Source organism: Antechinus flavipes, chromosome 3 (genome assembly GCF_016432865.1).
Source record: "Antechinus flavipes isolate AdamAnt ecotype Samford, QLD, Australia chromosome 3, AdamAnt_v2, whole genome shotgun sequence".
NCBI lineage: Eukaryota > Metazoa > Chordata > Mammalia > Dasyuromorphia > Dasyuridae > Antechinus > Antechinus flavipes.
The window spans coordinates 523,693,680-523,714,400 of record NC_067400.1 but is presented as its reverse complement, the minus strand read 5'-3'; the positions used below and the strand labels follow the sequence as shown (position 1 = coordinate 523,714,400).

Here is a 20,721-nt window from a genome sequence, read left to right as displayed (position 1 = left end):
TCCAATCAGGCATTATCCTTGATTTTTTTTTGGTTGTTGTCTTTATTGCTGAGTTATAAGCTGAGTATTATCTTTTCAGCATTTGTGTGCTTGTCCCATTCTCATAGACTATAGCACCGTGCACATTGCTCACTGATTATTCCTCCCTTGAGAAAACAGGCATCTTGGGAATACCAATGGCAATGGCATTTTGCTTCTTTTGCCTTCTCAGCCCCAACTTTGAGGGACTGTGGACACTGAGTCCTTATTTTGATGACCCCAAAGTTCAGGGAAGAGGAATGAGCCTTTACTTTTTCATAGCACTTACTCTTTAGAAAATTCCCATATCAAGTCATTGCAGTGTCAGAAGAACACTGTCTCCTTCTGACTTCATCTTCGTGGCACTAGAAGGAAACTCCCTCTCAGCAGTCCAGTGACTATCATCCTAGAGTACAGAGAAGGAGACTGAGACAGCAGCTCCCATAGTCACATGGTGCATAAGTCATGACATGAGTTGGCTCTCCCAGCTCCCTGTCCAGCTCTCTTCCCTTTACTTCCTGATTCTCTTCAACTCAAGGAATAGGCAAGGCAAGTACTGTTGTCGGCGCTCAAAAGAAGAAGAAACTGAGGCAAAAGGAGGTTAAGGTATACGCCTAAAGTATAGCCAAGATTTCCTAACTTTTTGCTTCATCATCCTGTCAACAGTCTCCACGTTGCTTCCCCGTTTTTAATGAATTTCTTATTCCTTTTCACAGAACCAGCTGCCTCAAATAGTTTTGAGGCTTTTCCCTTTCAAGAGGGGCCTCTGCCATGCCTATTGGGCTCCAAACTTCTGGGCTTTGTACAATGCTTTGGACAAGATGCTCTCCATTATTGGTATGGTTCGCTTAACAGTCTTGCTGCTTAGTTTGTGCCTATGCTGTGGGAGAAATGCTGTGGTTTGGGAGAGGATGCCAGCCATTTATTTCCTGGCATCATACAGGAGCATGAACCAAATTACAAATGTCCAGACAGAGCTATTAGATTATCAGAGGAAATGACTCCTAGAATTGAGAACTGAAAAGGGTGTGCAGTAAGCAACATATTGAGAAATATCCCTGCTAAAACTTGATAGAAGTGAGGCTATTGATTTTCTACTTGGGAGATAAAAGCATTTTTAACATTCTTTTAAAAGTCAATTTTTGGTCGAAAAAACATATATTTAGAATAAGTGTGCTCTGGTTCTAAGTCTTAATAAATTGTGCTTCTGTGTAATTTTCTTAAACATGTAGAGGATTTTAGCTATCCTAAAGCATGAAACAAGAAGAATCAGGAAAGTTGAGTGATATGCTTCAATTTGGATTTCTTAGATAAAATTATACTTGATAAGGATGCATTGACTAGATATCTTCTAGCAGTTGCATACATAGTATTCAGCCTTTACATAACATAATAATATATAAATAAGTTGTTTTTTTTTTAATTTACTACCACCAGAAAATTTCTGCTAGCCAACACAATGAATCAGGACAGCAATAAGCTATTGAGTCAAGAAGTATTAATTGTTTTTAAAATAAAATTTAAAAAACTCAAATGAAAGAGATAATACCAATTTGTCTGAATGATCTGCATTGATTCAGGCAGCTGGGTTGTGCATGGCATAGAGCACTAGGCCTGAAGTCAAATAGACATGAGTTCAAATCCATCCTCAGATACTTTCTGGCTACTTGACCCCAAGCAAGTCACTTGACTTGTCTGCCTCAGTTTCTTCAACTGTAAATTGGGTATAGTAATAGCATATGTCTCCAAGGGTTGTTGTGATGTATGAAATGGGGTAATATTTGTAAAGCACTAAGCACAGTGTATGACTAGTAGGAAATACTTAATAAGTGCTTATTTCCTTCTTTCTTTTATCCACATATTCATGTGTAGTCATTGATGTGGTTGCCCCTGTTCCTGATGAAGCAAAGGCAACCCTATCTTCAATAAATTTTGGTGGAATACTTTAGAACACTTCCACAGTGACAGTTCCTAATAATCACAAAACCTGCGTTTGAAGTGACCCAAGAGGTCAGTCACCTAGTCCAACTCATGCAGAATAAGAATCCCCTTTCTATGCCATATTCAACAAATGATCTTACAGCTTTTGTTTGTACACCTCCTGTGTGAAAGGAACCTACTGCTTCCCAAGGTAGCCTGTTACACTTTTGGATAGTTCTCTTGGAAGGGAAAGAGAAAGGAAGGGAGGGAAGAAGGAAGGAGGAAAGAAGTGAAGGGAGAAAAGAAAGAGAAAAGTGAGGGAAAAAGTGAGGAAGGAAGGAAGGAAGAGATAGAGAGGGAACAAAGGAAAAAGAGAAGGAAGAAACTATTAAGTCTTTACTGTTTGCATAGGAACTCACATTCTAGATGGAAGCAACACATATAGGAGCCAGATGGAGAGATTCCATTGGTCTTGCAGTGTATTGATAAAGCAAGTGATTATGCATTTTTATTATTACTTCTACTGATAAAAAGCCATATCCATTTCTGGTGTTGAGCTATTTGCCTTGCTTCATCTTGGGAATCCTTGTAATTTTCTACGTGGTAACTCTTCTAAGTTATCTGAATTCTGAGTTGACATTGATTTGTTGACAATTACATTGGGATCTAGTCATTCAATATGATTTTAGTTTATTTAACTACTATTAATTAGTCCATACATTCTTCTTTGTTTTGGAGGAAAACATGAGAGATTATATCAAATGTTTTACTATATTGCATATACAACATCCCCCTGTTCTGTGTCTAGTTACTTAGTCACAAAAGGAAATGAGGTTAGTCTGCCATGATCATTGCTGGCTGGTTTACAACTCCAGTGATCAAAGCAAGTCCTAGGGTTTACCCTATATCCTGAGCTTTGATGGAGATTCTTATTATTCAGTCAAGCATGATCTTGGATAATACTGTCTTCTGCCAAATTCAGTAACTCTTCCACAGCCACACATTAAAAAGCTCCCCTTCGTGTGTTTAATCATTCCTCCATACTGATTCCCATACTCTCTTGTAGATTAGATGCATTGAATTTATCCTCAGGATCTAGTTTTCATACATTAATGTTCAACATAACATCTTAAATTTATGAGACTTATTCATAATTACTGTTAGGATCTTCATTTGTAGGAATCCTGATTTTTCAAGCCTATTTTATTCTGCATCTTCAAGAAGTTTGCGAGATGTTGCTATAAAGAAGGTTAGACAACCTTCAGGTTCAGGTTTCAATTCAGGGAAAGAGTGGAGTGTTGAGGACACTGTGACCAGGGGAAAGAGCCCTAAAATTCTTGAACCGGGGTTCAAGTCCTAATTTTCTGACCCTGGTGCTAGTCATTTATCTTTGGATTTCAATTCTCCCTGTGCAACAAGAGAACTGTTCGGTTCTGCAAACATATACTGTATCTAGGATATACTGCAACATATCAAACATATATAGGACTGCTTGCCATCTAGGGGAGGGGGTGGAGGGAGGGAGGGGAAAAATTGAAACAGAAGCAAGTGCAAGGGATAATGTTGTAAAAAATTACCCTGGCATGGATTCTGTCAATATAAAGTTATTATTAAATAAAATAAAATTTAAAAAAATTATCTATGGATTTTAGTTTCCTCTTTTATAAAACATAGGTACTATGCTACAAACCTCACAGAGCTATGGCACTTTGTGAATTGTCAAGTATTGTGGAAATTATGCTACTATTCTCTTATTAGTAGTCTAAGTTTTTCTGATTTATTTCTGCTTTTCATTTCTATAGGCAGGAGAGCCAAACAGGTTTATAAACTGTCCAAGATTCTCCTGTCTTTCCCCTTATGTTGTTAGTTTGCCTGGAATGAGGCAGAAAGAAGTTCTGTTTTCCTAAGCTTTGGTTTTAGGAATGGGTGTTAGAAAAGTTTGTAACAAGTAATGACTTGGGTAGATTGCCATTCATTCATCCAGTTTCCTGGCGTCTACTATGGATACCTGGGCAGCCTATGTTTTACATTACTCTATTCCATGTGTGTTCACCATAGTGATGATACAGTTAACTAGGCAATGTAGTTTCAGATTCAGTTATCTGTGAAATCTTGACTGTAGCATCATTAAGAAATAAAATTGTTTCTTCAGGGAACTGATGGTTTTCTTTGATACTGTGATGTCTGTTTTCAGCAAAATGCCTTATATCCTTCACAGGTTTGAAGTTTAATCTTCTTGATCCCAAGAAGATTCCCAAGGCCTCAATGACAAGTGGTTTGGTTCAGCAATTCCAACACACAGTCCTCCCCTCTGTGACTCCATTAGCAACTCTCCTTTGCACTGTGATAGCCATGTTGGTAAGCATTTAACAGATAATAATAATAATAATTTCTTGAGTTTTTTATTTTTCTTTTATTTATTTGATTAAACTTCAACTTTAAGACACTTATTTGTTTTTGCTTCTGAAACTAGATCTTTGTATGGATCTGTCTTGCTTTCTATCTGAAGCAGATACCCTAGCAATTGTTTGTAGAGGAAAATAACTTAAGGATAACATACTTTTGCTACATTTCATTTGTAATATATGCAAAAAAGGTTTTCAATGAAAGTAACATGTAGTATCTGGCAATTGTTAGTAGTATTTCATAAGTATATATTAATTGATAGCAGAAAAGTTCTATCCCAATGTCATAGTGTGAAAGAAAGGTGATCCTGAGATCTTGAAGTCTATGGCTATAGAGTACAAGCTATTACATGATCTATCAAGCTAGAGTGGTTTGGGCGTGGACCAATTTATGTACAGAGAAGTTTATCTCCTGTATGATCAGCCATCAAATGATGAATTCTTTTGGCCATGACATCCACGAAACACAGACAAAAAAATTAAAATATTCTTCAGTCCTATGGAGCTCCTTCCATCTCTACAATAATAATAATAGCAGCAGGGGACAGAGGATTCTTAAAATTCCATCCTGAGGGATAACCATGAAGGTAGTTAAACCTTATGTGCCAAAATCTAACATAGGAAAAGAAGCAGTAGAGGAATTCACAAAGAATTCAGTAAAATACTTCAAACTATCAAAGATGGACATAGTGGAAGATAGTGAAAAATGTTTAAAAGTGTATTTCAGGATTAAGAGACCACAGAGTCCAAAGTTTTATAGATTATACAAAAACTTCATACCTGTATATCTTGAATACTTTTCTTTTTCAGAAGAAAGTAAGAAGGCACTGGACAAATCAAATTACACACAAAAAATTGAAATTAACTATTTTAACAGAACAAATTACAGCAGTCATTTCTAAAGAACTTTTTACATTTAATACTGTTGACTTTCATCTTATTAGATTTAGCTTAATTTCTAGCCTTTCATGATCTTTTTGAATTCTGTCATACGGTTAGTTAACTATTTCTCCTAGATTTATGTCAGCAAAAAATTTGATGAACTTGTCATTTATGCCTTTATCTATGCCTTTGATTATGTTAAATAGCACAGGTTCCTAAGCACTCTATTAGAGATTTTCTGCCAAATTAACATTGAGCATTAACAGCAGTAACTAGCCACTGTCATGATTTCTAATGAAAATTTAACTGAATATAAAGCAGTTGCTATGGGCAGAACAAAAAATGCCAGAAGCTTCCTTTGCTGGAAACACTTGATATCTTTGCCAGGCAGGAGATGGCAGCCAGATTCAGTTATTGTTTAGAACAGAGGTGGGGAATATCAAACCTGTAAACCATATAAAACCCAAAGAATCCTTTGTCATGCCAATTAGAGTCAATAAAAAGCTGAAATCTAGGTACAACCACCTCCTACTGCTTGAGTTCTTTAAGTTGATAATTTTGTATAATCTGCGAATTTTGTTATAAATATTGAAATAGTCCTTGGCAGAAAAAATGATTCTCCATCCCTGATTTAGAACAGAAAGACATTTTTCAAAACTTTATCAAAGTTTGTGAAAGTATTACCCCATGAAACAGTGCAAAGCCATGGAAAGGAAAAAAAAGAGTTTTCAGAAAGCTTACCATTAGGACAAAAACAAGATCATCCCAAGAGCTTTTCAAGATAATGTTGGAAAAAAACAATGGATGAAAAATCTAATAGGTCTATTAGCATCATCTATGATAAACTTATTATCTTCATCAATGATAACAGGAACTCTCTATTTGATCTATAATCTCTGTTACTGTTGGAAGCGTAAGTATGAGAAAGTGGAAATGATCATAAAAACAAGCTAGGAGGAGTAACAAGATAAGACCAGCTATATACAAAGGCAGTCTGTAATGAATGTGACAAAATTTTAAAGTCATTGAGGGATCAGTTCTCAGAAAGAATGAGAAAACAGTACCTACCAACCCATATTTCTACTTTTTATCTCTACAAAATTTGAGAATGAAGATATTGAAGTCAACCTTGATGAAAATATTAGGAAGGAATAATATGACTTTTTAAAAATCTTCCAGAACAGATTGTATCTTCACAATTACACAATTCAGTCAATCAACAAGCATTTATCAAATTCTATGATATGCCAGACATTTTAACAAGCACTGGAAATCCAAGTACAAAGACTGAAACAAGCCCTACTCTGAAGGAGCTCCCATTATGATGAGGGAGACAACATGGGCATATAGACAGATATAGATAGCCATCGAAAATATAGAGTGAATATATACCAAGTTAAATATAAGGTAATTTGGGAGGGATGACACTAGCAGTTAGGGTGATGAGGGAAAGAGGGATCCTCTGAGACAAAAGTGAAGAGAAAGTATGTGCCACCCATTGAGGCAGTAAGTATGAAGCAGGGGAGAAAGAACATGGGAATCAAGAACAGAGAAAAGACCAGTCTTTATTGGGGGGAAGAGGAGGAAGAAAAACATCCAGTGGCAATAAAAAGATAGATTGAGTTCGGTTTTAAGAAATAAACAAAGGAGTTTCTATTTGATCCTAGAAGTAATAGGAAGCCTAAAATTGATTGTGTGGAGGAATCATATGGTCATATCTGAATCACTTTGGCAATGGTGTATTGAACGGACTGAAAAATAGGTAGAGAATTAGGAGACCAGTTTGGAAGCTGTTGTAATAATGTAGACCAGAGGTGATACAGGCCACAATGCGTTACTGCTCACAGAACATTAAAAGATCTAGAGGAAGATCTCCCACATATTGCATGAGCCCCTGTGAGTAATCTGAGAAAACGCAAATAAAAGCTTCTTGGTATAAAAAGATACAGAAGACTTGTGAACTATATTGTTAGAAGAAAATCATAGTTTAAGATAGGAAAAACTGATCAGAATCTGCCCAATAGTTAAGCCTGTCTTTATTGTTTTGATTTGTTTTTTTTTTTGTTTTTTGATTTCCAAATTCTTTCCCTCCCCCCCAAAATGGTAAGCAGTCCAATATGCATGTGCAGTCATATAAAAAAATTCCCTTAGTCATTTTGTTAAATATAGCTTTAATTGTGATATAATAAAATACTTTTGTACTGGTAACTTGGGAATGAGGAATATTAACAAGATGTAATATATGAGAAAAAACTCTAGATTTGACATCAGGATCTGAATTCAAATCCCAGTTCTGCTACTTAGTAGCTTCCAGCAAATCACTTAACCTTTATTGCCTGTTTTCTCTGTAAAATGAGGATAATTATACTTTCACCATCTATTACACTAGTTAGTGGAAGCAAGCTTTCTGTAAACTATAAAGGGTTATATAAATGCATTCTTTTATTATTTTGAAAAAAATGAAAGGAAGTAAGTTTGTGGTATTGATACATTTGTTTATGTAAGTTCCCTAATAATTTTTGCATTACCTTGTGCTATGTATTGGAGCTGGGGGGAAGGAGGTGGAGAGTGGTCAGAGAAAGAGATAAATAAGATACTGTTTGACCTCAAAAAGCTTAAGACTCAATAGAGGAATAATTGCACAGATAATTGTAATACAAGTGGAAAATGATAAATACTTAAAGAATAATACAAAAGTATATAAGGGAGATAGTTCTCTAGTCATAGTGACTGAAGATATTTCTTTTCTAACCCACAAAACTAGAAACTCAATTATATAGAATCAAAGTGTCTTAGGAAAGGAGCTAAGAAACAGTAAATGGAACACTAGCCTGGGAGTCAGAAAGACTTGAGTTAAAATCCAGACTCACACACTGGGTCAGTGTCTGACCCTGGGCAAGTCACTTAAATCCCTGCTTGCCTCAGTTTCTTCATCTGTAAAGTGAGCTGAAATAGAAAATAGCAAACCACTCCAGTATCACTGTCAAGAAAAACCCAAAATGGGGTCACAAAGAGTCAGATATAATTGAAAAACAACTAAACAAAAAGTATTTTGAAGCTAGAAAAATCCTTTGAGATGATATAGTCCAACTCCCTAATTTTACAGATGAGAACATTTAGGCCCAGAGAGATTGTGACTTGCCCAGCACATAATTGGTGAATAATAGAGCTGAGATTTGAATCTAGATTTACCTACTTCCAATCTAGTATTCCTAAGTGATAAGTCCTCAGTAATTCTTACCCAACTAATTTTAAAATTCCTAAGGTTTCTTTCCTGCCTCTAACACTTTCTAATTGTGTGACCAAGGACAAGTCACTTTTCTGAACCTCAGTTCCTTCATTTAGAAAAATGGAGAATCATAAGTGGACATTATCTACCTTAAAGTGTTTTTATAAGGAAAGTGCTTAATGTATTCCTATATTGTTATTTCTTTAAGCTTCCCAGGAACTTTTGGGCTCTGATGAGATTTAATAAGTAAATTACAGTTGGAGATGTGGCAGAGACTTATACTAGATTTCTCAGATGTTAATGAGAGTAGATTATAATTGACTTTTGACAAGAAATATTTTGCATGGTGGGGTTTTTTTGGTAACAATTTGTTGAAACTGTATTCAATTCTTCCGGGAGGAGGGAAGGGAAGGGGGGATTGACAGTTGTCTGAATTATATAGTATCTTATTGATTATGCAAACATTTAACCAGCCTGAAAAATGTTACTTAAAAGTTTATTAAAAATGATACTGAAGTCTCATTTTTGCCTATTGTTTCTAGCCCTCTGTTTTCTGTCTTTGGTTTAAACCCCAAGGGCCCAGAGGTTTTCTTCGGTGTCTAATTGTTTGTGCGCTAAGTTCCTTCATGTTTGGGTGGCATGTTCATGAAAAAGCAATACTCCTAGCAATTCTCCCAATGAGGTAAGCACACTTCACATCTGTGCCCACCCTTTGTTCATATTTTTATTGCTAAAATTCATAATGAAACTATTATCCGTTTGATTTTCCCATTCCAAATATATGTGTTAGAAAGTACAAAGGTAGACTTCCTTCAATAGTTAGTCCCGGTTTATTCAATATTTCATTCAGCAAGTATTTATTGAGTCTTTACTCCATCCTAGAAATTTGGGAGGAAATATGGAGATGAAGTAGACATTATCCTTTCCCTTATATACCTAACAGCCTAATACAATGGATAAGATAATACAACTGTAAATTATAAGAGAAGTTTGCACAGTGCTGCAAGGAGTCAAAAAATACTCAGGGTTTCTGCGTTGAAGAAATATTCAGAAGGCATATTATTTTTATTCTTTCCTGAATAGGATCTCCTCAAGAGCATTTTTATCTAGTAATTTAGGCAGCAACTGGTTGAAGGCCTTCAGTGACAGATCTCCCCACTACTTCCTGGTGACAACTCATTATACTTTTTGACAACTGTTATTGCTTTTTTAAGCTAACATTACTGGTTTCTTTGGTAATCACTCAAATGAAATGATTTCTTGTCTTTTATCACTCTAATTACCTTCTTTAAGGCAGATTCCCATTTTCCCATCATTCCTAACAGGTAATCACCAGAACTAAAACCATTATTCCAGATATAGCTTAACCAAGGCAGAGTATGGTGGAATTATCAGCTCTCTTTTTTTGAATAATATGGTTGCCTTTATAAATTCTAAGATCACATTGATGTTTTTGACTGCTAGGTCCCACTGTTGACACATATAAAACTAACAGTAAGGAGGGCAAAACTGTCAGATCTTTTTTGCTTGAATTATTGTCTTTCTGTACTTACACCAATTAATTTTTGTGGGGAAAATAGGGGTGGGGTGGAGGCAGGAAGACCAAGTTATAGATTGATCTACCAGTATAGGAACCCTGACAAAAAATAAAATTCACTATCTGGTATGAAATGTTCTAGAATTCAAGCTGATTCTTCATCTATTTCCCATTCCACTATTAATAAGCTCTAGAATTTTACACTTCTCTTCTATACATTTTTGAAAGTCAGGATATTTCTCATTTTTAAATCCTGTAGTATCTCTCTTTATTCTCCATGATTTTGTAGAGGTCACTGGTGGAAGCCCAGAAATTGTGTCTACCAGTTTTTGATACCTTAAAATATATTTCATTCACTTCCAGTGAATTGAGCTTATTGAGGGAAATTTATCTTAGTTTCAATTCCTTCTTCATCTCAGACTGCTGAGCTCTCTATCTTTCGTCAAATCTCAGCAGAATTCTCACTTTCTACAAGAAACCTTTCTTGAATGTCCTTAATTTGTGTCTTCCCTCTGAAATTATCTCCAACTTGTCTTGTCTAGATCTTTTATGTACATGGTTTCTTGTAGCTTGTCTACATTAAACTGTGAACTCTATGAGAATGAGGACTGTCTTTTGCATTTGAGGCTGTGGCTTTTATTTCTAGGTATCTTCTTATATAGCTATTAACTACTGTGGATTACTGATCTTCCCTGTGGATGTTCTTCCTACATTGTGCCTGGTACTTTGTGTTACCTTCATTAATAGAAATGTATAGGCCATTTTCTACTTCCTCTTCTACTTTTAGTTTATATCTAATCCACCTTCTGCTCCTTCTAATGGGAAGATTCAGTAATTCTCAATATAGTTTTAGCTCTGTCATCAACTTTCTTTTTTTTTAAAAATAGTATTTTATTTTTCCAAATACATGCAAAGATAGTTTTCAACACGAATCTTTGTAAAACCTTGTGTTCCAAATTTTTCTCTCTGTCTCTCCTTCCCTCCCCCCTCTTCAAAACGGCAAGCAATCTAACATAAGTTAAATATGTGAAGTTCTTCTAAACATATTTCCATATTTGTTATGTTGCTTGTGCATGACAAGAGAAAGAAAAAAAAAGCAACAAAAAAGCTGAAAATACTATGCTTTGATCCACATTCAGTCTCTAAAGTTCTGTCTCTGCATGCAGGTGGCACTTTCCATCACAAATCTACTGGAATTATCTTGGATCACCTCATTTTTGTAGAGACAAGTTTATCACAATTGATCATCACATAATATTGTTACTGTGTACAATGTTCTTTTGGTTCTGTTTATTTCACTCATCATGAGTTCATGTAAGTCCAGGCTTTTCTGAAATCAGGCTTCTCATTATTTCTTATAAAACAATAATATTTCATTACATTCATATGCCCTAACTTATTCAGCCAGAAAGTGGATAATGGGCATCTACTCAATTTCTAGTTCTTTGCCACTACAAAAAGGGCCACTCCAAACATTTTTGTGCATGTGGGTCTTTTCCCCTCTTTTATGATCTCTTTGGGATGCAGACCCAATAGAGACACTGCTGTATCAAAGGATATTGCACAGTTTGATAATTTTTTGAGTATAGTTGCAAATTGCTCCCAGAATGGCTGGATGTACTCACAATTCCACCAACAATGCACTAGTATCCCAATTTTCCCACATCCCCTCCAACATTCATCATTATCTTTTCCTGTTATCTTAGCCTATCTGAGAGGTGTGAAGTAGTATCTCAGAGTTGTCTTAATTTGATTTTTCTAATCAATAGTGATTTAGAGCATTTTTTCATATGACTAGAAATGACTTTCCTCATCTGAAAATTATCTGTTCATATCCTTTGACCATTTATCAATTGGTAAATGTCTGCCATCCACTTTCCAAGATAAGTCACTTAGCCTTTCACTAACTCTAAAATTCAGGAACTAAATAGAAAATGGATATAAAAGTATTTTGACTACTATAAAATGTTATACTTCAGTAAGATGTTATTTTCTTTGAGTGCATGTGAATAAATAAGCTGTATTTAAGCACATGTTCAAAATATCTGAGACTTATTAAGAAAAAACATTGTCAATTTTATTATAGAAGCTTTGAACTCAGAGATTCTGAATGTTAAAGAGAGGTTCTATAGTGATTCATACTTTAGAGATAAATGATATCTGTGAGAACCGAAAATTCACTTGAGTTATTGACCTTAACATTCTGGAGAGGATTTGTTCTGTTTATTTCTCAGTTTGTCTTCCTTCTTCTCTTTACTTTGTCATACATTTCCTCTTTATTCCCTGGAACAGGCCCTTTGCTGCCTTCTTGCCTTGACTATTGCATCTTCCCACCTCTAAATTCTCTCCTGCAATTTTCAGAGGAGGGAAAAATCACATTTATCTTGTACCTGCTAAGCTGGCTGAAAACAGGAAATCTCAAAAGATCGAAGGGCTGTGTACTTTCATGTACCTTTATTTCTGTTCCACTAGGGCTTAAATTAGCCAATGTGACTATAATTTCAAGTCTCCCCTAGGGAGCTACTCCCTACATTGGGCTACTCGTGATCTAGAAGTAAATCTTCTATCCCCCTATATCACTTACTGCCATTGGAATGTTGCTTATCTTTCAGGGGCTCATATTTCTCATCATTAAAATGAGAGGATTGGACTAGATCCAGTCCCTCTAAGGTCCCTTACAGCTCTAGATCTATGATCCTATGGTAAAGGGGGGAGGTGCAACTTTCTCTTTATTTTATAGTTAGACAGTGATCATGAAATCAGCTGTCCTTCTGTTGATCTTTCATCTTGCCCATCCCCAATCCTGGGTAGCCCTACCCAGAAATGTCAACAACAGCAAGCATTCTCTGAATTCTTATGTAATTCTCTCATGAATCTATTACTCTCTGCCTTGTAGTATATTTGTATGGGTGGTTTATTTCCCTTGCTGGATGGTGAGTTCATCTTTGTGTCATCCTTGACTGTTCCCACCTCTACCACATCCAACATCTGAGAGAAGGTCTTTACTCAGCAAGGGTTTATTAAGTACTCTGTACAAAGCCCCATGCCTACGTGATTGGGGGTAATAGTGAATTCAATGAAATGGCATCTCTGCTCTCTGGTAGAGAGATTGGATGTAGCCTGGAACAGACAATATTATACAAGTGCATTACAGAGTTTAAAAAAACAAAGGTGCTTATTGGCCAAGGAGATCAGGAGAAGCTTCGTGGAAGAGGTGGAAAACACTCAATAATCAGTAAATGTTGAATAAATGAAAAATTAGTCTACTGAATTTGTCATGTTGAAAAAATGTTATCTATCTGCATGAACAAAAAATAATAACAGTTCACATTATTAGAGCACAACCACCATGTGAGGCAAGCATTATCATCTTCATTCTCCAGATGAGGAAGCCACAGATCTGAGAGTTTAAGTAAATTTCAGCTTAAGAGTTGGATCTTGTTGGTGCAGGGCCCAGACTCAAGCCCAGGTGACCTGACTGGGGTGTAGAACATTCGTTATTCATATTCTTTAAAAGAGATTGGGGGGGCAGGGATATTTAGGGGATAGTTAATCAACATGAGACTTTTTTATTCCAGTCTTTTGTCTGTGGGAAAGCCACAAGATGCTGGGATTTATCTGCTTCTGACCACAACCGGCCATTATTCCCTCTTCCCATTGCTCTTCACAGCCCCAGGTAAGTGGGCTTCCTACTTCTGGTGGTTTGACCAACCTCCACTTTGTAGTAAGACTCATTCTGGCTTAATGCTTTGTCTTCATTTAACATAAACGGTCGGTCCAGGGGCATTACAAGGAAGTCTGGCTGCTATCTTCAGCAATGAATCATCCTATGGTGCTAGCACACCCTCTAGTTCACCCCTAACCCTTAAAACCTTGTACTCCCACAGAAATGCATAATCAAAGTAACAGTCATTGCCTCTCTCCTGCACTGTGAAATGTACTTTATGAAAACCTTCCTTTTAGATTGCAGCTCTAGAGCTGGGTGGCATTTCAGGGACTGTTTCAGTACAACTTTCTGAGATGCAAAGAAGTTAAATATCCCAAATTTATCCCAAATCATACAAATAATGTCAGAGACAGTCTTTGAGCTCACATCCTCTTGACTCGAGAGAGAGTGCTCTTTCTACAATCTCATATTTTACATAAAACTACATTCTAGAGGATAATTAAACTAAAAGTTCCATTTCTTGGTGATGAAAATTTAAACTAAAAAAGCTTGGAGAAGAATGGAAAAATTGTGAGATTCTACCATGTTCAAACTCCTTTCGCAACCTCTTCTCTATGTGGGTGAAGAGAGGTAAAATCTCTATGTAGCATCCATTTTCTGATCAGACAGACTCCCCATTCTCTTCCATTCATCAAGACTTAGTGATAGCTAAAGGAGCCAGCTACCTTCCAGAGCAGTGTCCTAGGATATCAAAAAATCATGATGAATTTAACTTAGAATATAACTAAAATGATACTTATGATATATACTATACAGAACTCATAAAATTATGTTGGTAGGAATAGTGTTATTCAAGTTATAACTAATAGTATATCTATCTATAGGTTATCAAGAATATATCTAGATGTATATATCTCAGAATTCTTTACTGGGTTCTTGTCTCCAGAATAAAATTCCCATTTCCTTAGCTTTAAAATGAGGGCCCCTCATAGGCTAATTGTACAATATTTCAGAGTCTGATTCTTTTTGTACGCAAAATAACAGTTTGGTCATGTATATTTATTGTGTATCTAATTTATACTTTAATATATTTAACATCTGCTGGTCATCCTGCCACCTAGGGGAGGAGGTGAGGGGAAGGAGGGGAAAAATTGGAACAAAAGGTTTGGCAATTGTCAATGCTGTAAAATTACCCATACATATAACTTGTAAATAAAAAGCTATTAAAAAAATAAATAAGGGCAATGAGGTGGCACAGTATGGGGAGTTCCAGGCCTGGAGTCGATTAGATTTGAGTTCAAGTATGGCTTCAAACACTTCCTAGCTGAATGACTCTGGGCAAGTCACAGAATCTCTGATTGCCTGACAAAATGGATTCCCTGGAGAAGGAAATGGCAAACCACTCTCGTATCTTAGCCAAGAAAACCCTAAATAGAATCATAGAGAGTCAGACATAACTGAAATGACTGAGCAGCAGTTAGAAAAGCATTTAGAGCTTCTACAATTTGGTAGCCCCCTGACTTTTCAGCTTTCTCTTATCACTCTGCCAGAGTCCCATAGCCCAGCCAGAGGGATCAGTTCTATCCACCAAACATACCCTGTGTTTTCCCTGTTTCTAACCTTAGCACAGAACCAGTGCCTGCTTGGAATGCCTGCCTATTCTTTAAAACCCAATTCAAATGCTTCCTCCTCTAGGAAGCTTGTCCTGATTGACTCTCCTCCTACAGTTACAACCAATTTTTCTCTTTAAACCTCACATAACACTTTGTTATCTTTCTAATGCGCTTATAATAGTGTATTGTACATTATGCTTACATTTTTGTGTTTTATCTCTTCACTAGATTATAAATTCCTTAAGGATACAAATATTGCTTTTCTTATCTTTTCCTCTTTCCAAAAGTAGTGATATTTTATATATAGTAGACATTTAATAAATGCGTATTGATGAATGAATGTAATCTCTTGTTTTGTTTTGTTTTTTAGAATTGCCAATTAAAGTGTTACTCATGCTACTATTTACTGTTTATAGTTTTTCATCACTGAAAACTTTGTTCAGGTAATTAAAAAAAATTTAATTACTTAAAGTTAATTTTATAAAATATGCTACTTCTTAAATGATTAAATTTATCCTTGCCCAAAATCAGTACATTATGAATTAGAGCTATTTTTAAGCAGAGTTTGGAGGGAAGTGCTCTTTTAGTGAATCATAAACTCAGTTGTAACTCATATCTATCAAAATTCATATCTCTCTGAATAGGTAAGTGATTGTGAAATGGGTTGGTTAAGTCTGATCTAGTATCTCTAATAGATATTAGACTCCTCCATCTCCATAGCTCACAACCAACCCCTTACTAGTCTTTCAGCAGAATTATAATAAACTGGGCTTGGGTGATATGGGAATTAAATTGAGAGTGCTGAGGAGTGTTTATGGCTTACCATTGATATTATTCTGTCAACCATTTTTCCATATGTGAAACCAGAAGTAACTTGATGCTTTAGAGAATATTAGATTTGAAATGGGGAAAGCTAGGTTAGAGTCTTTGAACTAGTACTTATGTGGTGCTAGGCAAGTGCCTTTACTGAGCCTCGGTTTCCTTCTCTGTAAAATGGGAAACATAATGCTTATTTTACCTACTTTATAGAGCTGTTGTGAGGAAAGTGCTTTGTAAAACATTAATGTGTTATATAAATGTATATTGTTATTTTCACATTCCCACAGAAAAGGAAAGGAATCTCAGAGATTTAATCTAACATTTTCATTTTATAGAAGAGGAAATCGAGGCTGAAAGAAAGGAGGTAATTGACTTAAAGTGGTCTAGTGAGCCAAGGACAGAAGCAGCCTACCATAGAAGCTTGGCTCCTACCCTAGCAATTTTTGCCTCACGCCATACAGTTTCTCTTATTTTATTCCTCCAGACAGTGGAATTTGGAAATTTAAATTGGAAAAATATTCACTCAACTAAAGAAACAGCCCTAAACTAACTCTTTTTTTTTTCCTATAGAAAAGAAAAACTTCTTAATTGGATAGAAACCATCTACCTCCTTGGCTTGGGGCCTCTGGAAATCTGCTGTGAACTTGTATTTCCTTTCACCCCCTGGAAGCTAAAGTACCCCTTCGTTCCTTTGTTCCTGACTTCAGTATATTGTGCAGCAGGCATCACATATGCTTGGTTCAGACTGTCTATTTCAATGTTGCCTGGCCCTGCTGTCGGCAAGGCGAAGCTACAATGAATAAAGGGACTGCTTGGATGACTTCCAGGCAATTACCTCATGGAAAATTAACCAGCATTTGAAAAAGGTTGCTGGTGGCAGAAGCCATTCGTTTCAGTGGGTCCTGCTTTGAACATGTCTGCACCATTCTTCCAAACTACCCACTGATGTTTTTCATTCAGAGAGGCTCTATTTTCTTTCCTTTTTTTTTTTTAAATTTAAAAATACTGGTGTTGCCCACCACAGCAACCTGATTATCACCATGGTGAGAAGTCACTTGCCCTTCTAAAGCTATGAAACAGAAACCCTGCCTCCCTTAAAATTGTCTGTTGGAGAGATGCAGATTGCTGTGCTGAATATAAATCTTGCTCAAGATAAATAATAGGTTCAAATCCAAGCAGCTTAGTTATTTATAGCCCGCAAAATAATTACTGTCAGGATAGAAAATATAATTACAACCACACACTAGGGGCAGAGCTAAATAAAATACTACTTTATATTTCTATGTTAAAATTTTTGGCTCATTGACAGTTAGGTTTCCCATTGGGACATATATAAGCAGATGGTGGTCTAGTCACAGACCCCTCATTCTAGGAGTCCTTTAAATGAAACAATAGCATGATACAAATGAAGGAGGGATATGGTGGAAGGAGGAGGGCTTTCTTAAATAAACTGGTTAGCTAGGAAAAGAATGGCAAGAAATAAATCAGGTTAAGTTTGGCTTTCCGTTTGTGTAAAATCAAGAATACAGTTTGCTATTGGGTCATGCTGCCAGTAGAGGGAGCACACTGTGGAAACAGTTATTTTCTCAAACGTTTACATAGCACAGCCCATCAAAGATGGTCATTGAATCATAGAATGATAGAGCTAGAAGGAACTTGAGGACACAGTGTTAGGGCTGAAAGGTATCTATTTAAATTCTTCATTTTATAGAAGAGAAATCTGGAGAAGTTAAATGGCTTATCCAATGTAACACAGCTCTTCATTGACAAAGGGGGACACTAAAAACAGTCTGATCAAATCAACTGTGAAACAACTAAAGTTATGACATAGGATAATGAGGGGAGGATGTCACATCATTATTTCCTTTAAGCATTTGAAAGACCAGAATATGTAAGAGGGGTTCTCCTTGTCCCCAAGGGTAAAGGTAGGAGCAGCGATTAGAAAGTGTAAAGAGGCAGATTAGACTTGATGGGAACACTAACAAAGTTATTCCAAAATGATTGCCTTGAGATTTTGTATGTCCCCACTATGAAACTTGGAAATGATTGTACATGTATAACTTATATCAAATTGTTTGTTGTCTTGGGGAGGGGGAAGTAAGAGAGGGAGAGAGAAAAAATTTGGAACTCAAAATCTTACAAAAGTAAATGTTGAAATTTGGAAAACCATGTCAGGGAAGTAATATGTATTTCTGTCCTAGATGGTCTCTTCCTCAAATTCTGTGATATTGTCTTATCGTCTTTTCTACCTTCAGATTTTTTTTTCTTGAAGCTTTTGAATATCTCTGAATTTTTTCTTTCAGTCCAGATCTGTAATTTCATTCATATGGGACCCTTCTGATATAAAAACAATACATATACCCCAAAATCCTTGAAGAATGCCTGGAACTGTGAAAGATTTTCTAGTTTGCCTTTGGTCACATAACTAATATTTCAGTCCTTGAATCCAGGTCTGTTTAACTTCCTGGCACTCCCATCCACCACATTTCCTATCATATACCTTTGAAAGAGCATAGCCAAACTTTGCTTTATCTCACATTACACAAAGAGGTCACAGATTTCCAAGGACCCAAACCTATTAAAATATCCCAAATTACTTTTCTTGCTTATCAGCTATTAATGACATAAGGGCATTTTGCCAATTGGAGAAATTTGAACTTCAGTTTGAAGAGAATCAACCAGAATATATGGTTGTTCCTTAAATGTGAACCAGTGTGAACACTGTCAGGCAAGAGACTTTTGCCTATTTTAATTGGTCACATTTTGCCTGTAAATGTCCAGATGTCAAAACCTAACTGAAAAAGATGATTGTGTCATAAACTGCATCTGGATTCTCTTTCTGACAAGACCAAATTATAATTATGTTTTATAACTTATATTTGAGAAAAGTAACATAATATTGATGAATGCCTCATCATTCAGTCATTGCTGAAAAGAACAGATGGCTTTCAGCCTTCTTTCCTTTCTCCTTCCCCTCCCCCCAGAAAAAATAGTGAAAATGGTTAAACTAAGATGCTCATCTTCAATTTAGTTCAATTTGAACTTTATAGAGTTGGGAAAATCTAGAACAAGAAATCATTCCCACTTAGTGAAGCTGGGCCATTACATGTAAAATTTCTTCTTTAAAGAACAAAAAAGTATGGAGGTTTGACATCAAACAGCAGCTTTTGTTGCTAATTATGCTGGAGATGACCCCAGTGTCTGCTGAAATCCTGGCACTTAAGGCTCATTTCTGCCCAACAAAGGCAGACTAGACATGGTGATATTAAGTCATTTGGGTCTTGTCCAACTCTTTGTGACCCTATTTGGGGTTTTCTTGGCTAAGCTATTGGAGGGATTTGCCATTTCCTTCTCTGGCCCATTTCACAAATGAGGAAACTGAGGCAAACAGGGTGAAGTAACTTGCCCAAAATCATACAGCTAGCAAGTGTCTGAAGTCAGATTTGAACTTAGAAAGCTGAGTCTTCCTGATTCAACCTGGCACTCTTCATCTGCTGTCTAGCTGCCCCCAGGCTTGGTAGTTACCCTTAAATTGAAATACAGAAGATAAATAGACCAATGGTTCTCAAACTTGTTTTCAGCATTTTTTTACTATTAAATTTTATAGGAGGATCTGTCCAAAGAGTTTAGTTTACATGGGTTATATTAATAGATATTTATCTTATTAGAAGCAAAAACTAACTGAAAGGGTTTCAGAGACTTCAAAATCCTCTGAACCACTTTGAGAACCACTGATACAGACAACTTGGATAATTCTATCTGTCTTGTATGCATAAAATTGATTTGTAGATAATTTAGCTAGAGATACTTAATTCTTCTGGACAAGCTGATATAAAAGATAACAGTATGTTTCCAGCTTCTTTGTATTTATGGTGACATATTTAATGCAATTTTCTCTGATAGTCATTCCTGGATAAGAGAGATGTCTCACATTGCTTTTAAATCCTGAATTTAAATATCCCCTAGAAGTTAAAATTTCTCTGGTTCTGACACATACAAACATGATCCTTTATACTAACTTTTTTTTTTTTTTGGTCTGTCTATGTAATTTTCATCATTTTTACAATGGTGTATATTCCTGCTTATTTATACAGTCATAGTTAATAGATGTAGAGAATTTTTTTAAATATGGCTGGTGATAACTTGGATTTTTTCCTTTGAAAACTCATATCTTTTGATAATTTATTAGTCGACAAATTGCTATTTGCAATAAATTTGAATCTCTACCTTGTTAATTGTGTTTCAGTCATGTCTGAATCTTTGTGATCCCATTTGGTGTTTTCCTGGCCAAGATACTAAAGTGGTTTGCCATTTCCTTTTCAGGCTCATTTTACAAATGAGGAAACTGAGGCAAACAGGATTAAGTGACTTGCCCAGAATGACACATCTAATAACTAAGGCCACATTTAAACTCAGAAAGATGAATCTTTTTCCCAGATTTTTCCCAGTACTTATTTCCTTTCTAATTGTCCCTATTTTATTTGTGCAAAAATTTAAACTTTGTTATTAAAATTGTCTTTTATCATTATTGATGTTATAAGGATCAGGTGAGATATTTGTAAAGCACTTAGAACAGTACTTACCACATAGTAGGTAATTAATAAATTATTCTTCCTTTCCTCTCTCCACTA

At 35.9% G+C, this 20,721-nt stretch overlaps 1 protein-coding gene across 1 annotated transcript in view; it reads left to right on the top strand.

Annotated features, from left to right (window-relative positions):
• Nucleotides 1–20,721, top strand: part of ALG8 (ALG8 alpha-1,3-glucosyltransferase) — a 44,573-nt gene extending 23,852 nt beyond the window's left edge. Inside the window, exons 8-13 of the mRNA XM_051987203.1 lie at nucleotides 735–855; nucleotides 4,157–4,296; nucleotides 8,997–9,136; nucleotides 13,570–13,667; nucleotides 15,642–15,714; nucleotides 16,661–20,721. Of these exons, the coding sequence (XP_051843163.1) occupies nucleotides 735–855; nucleotides 4,157–4,296; nucleotides 8,997–9,136; nucleotides 13,570–13,667; nucleotides 15,642–15,714; nucleotides 16,661–16,889 (801 nt within the window). The 3' untranslated portion in view covers nucleotides 16,890–20,721. The remainder of the gene's footprint in view (nucleotides 1–734; nucleotides 856–4,156; nucleotides 4,297–8,996; nucleotides 9,137–13,569; nucleotides 13,668–15,641; nucleotides 15,715–16,660) is intronic.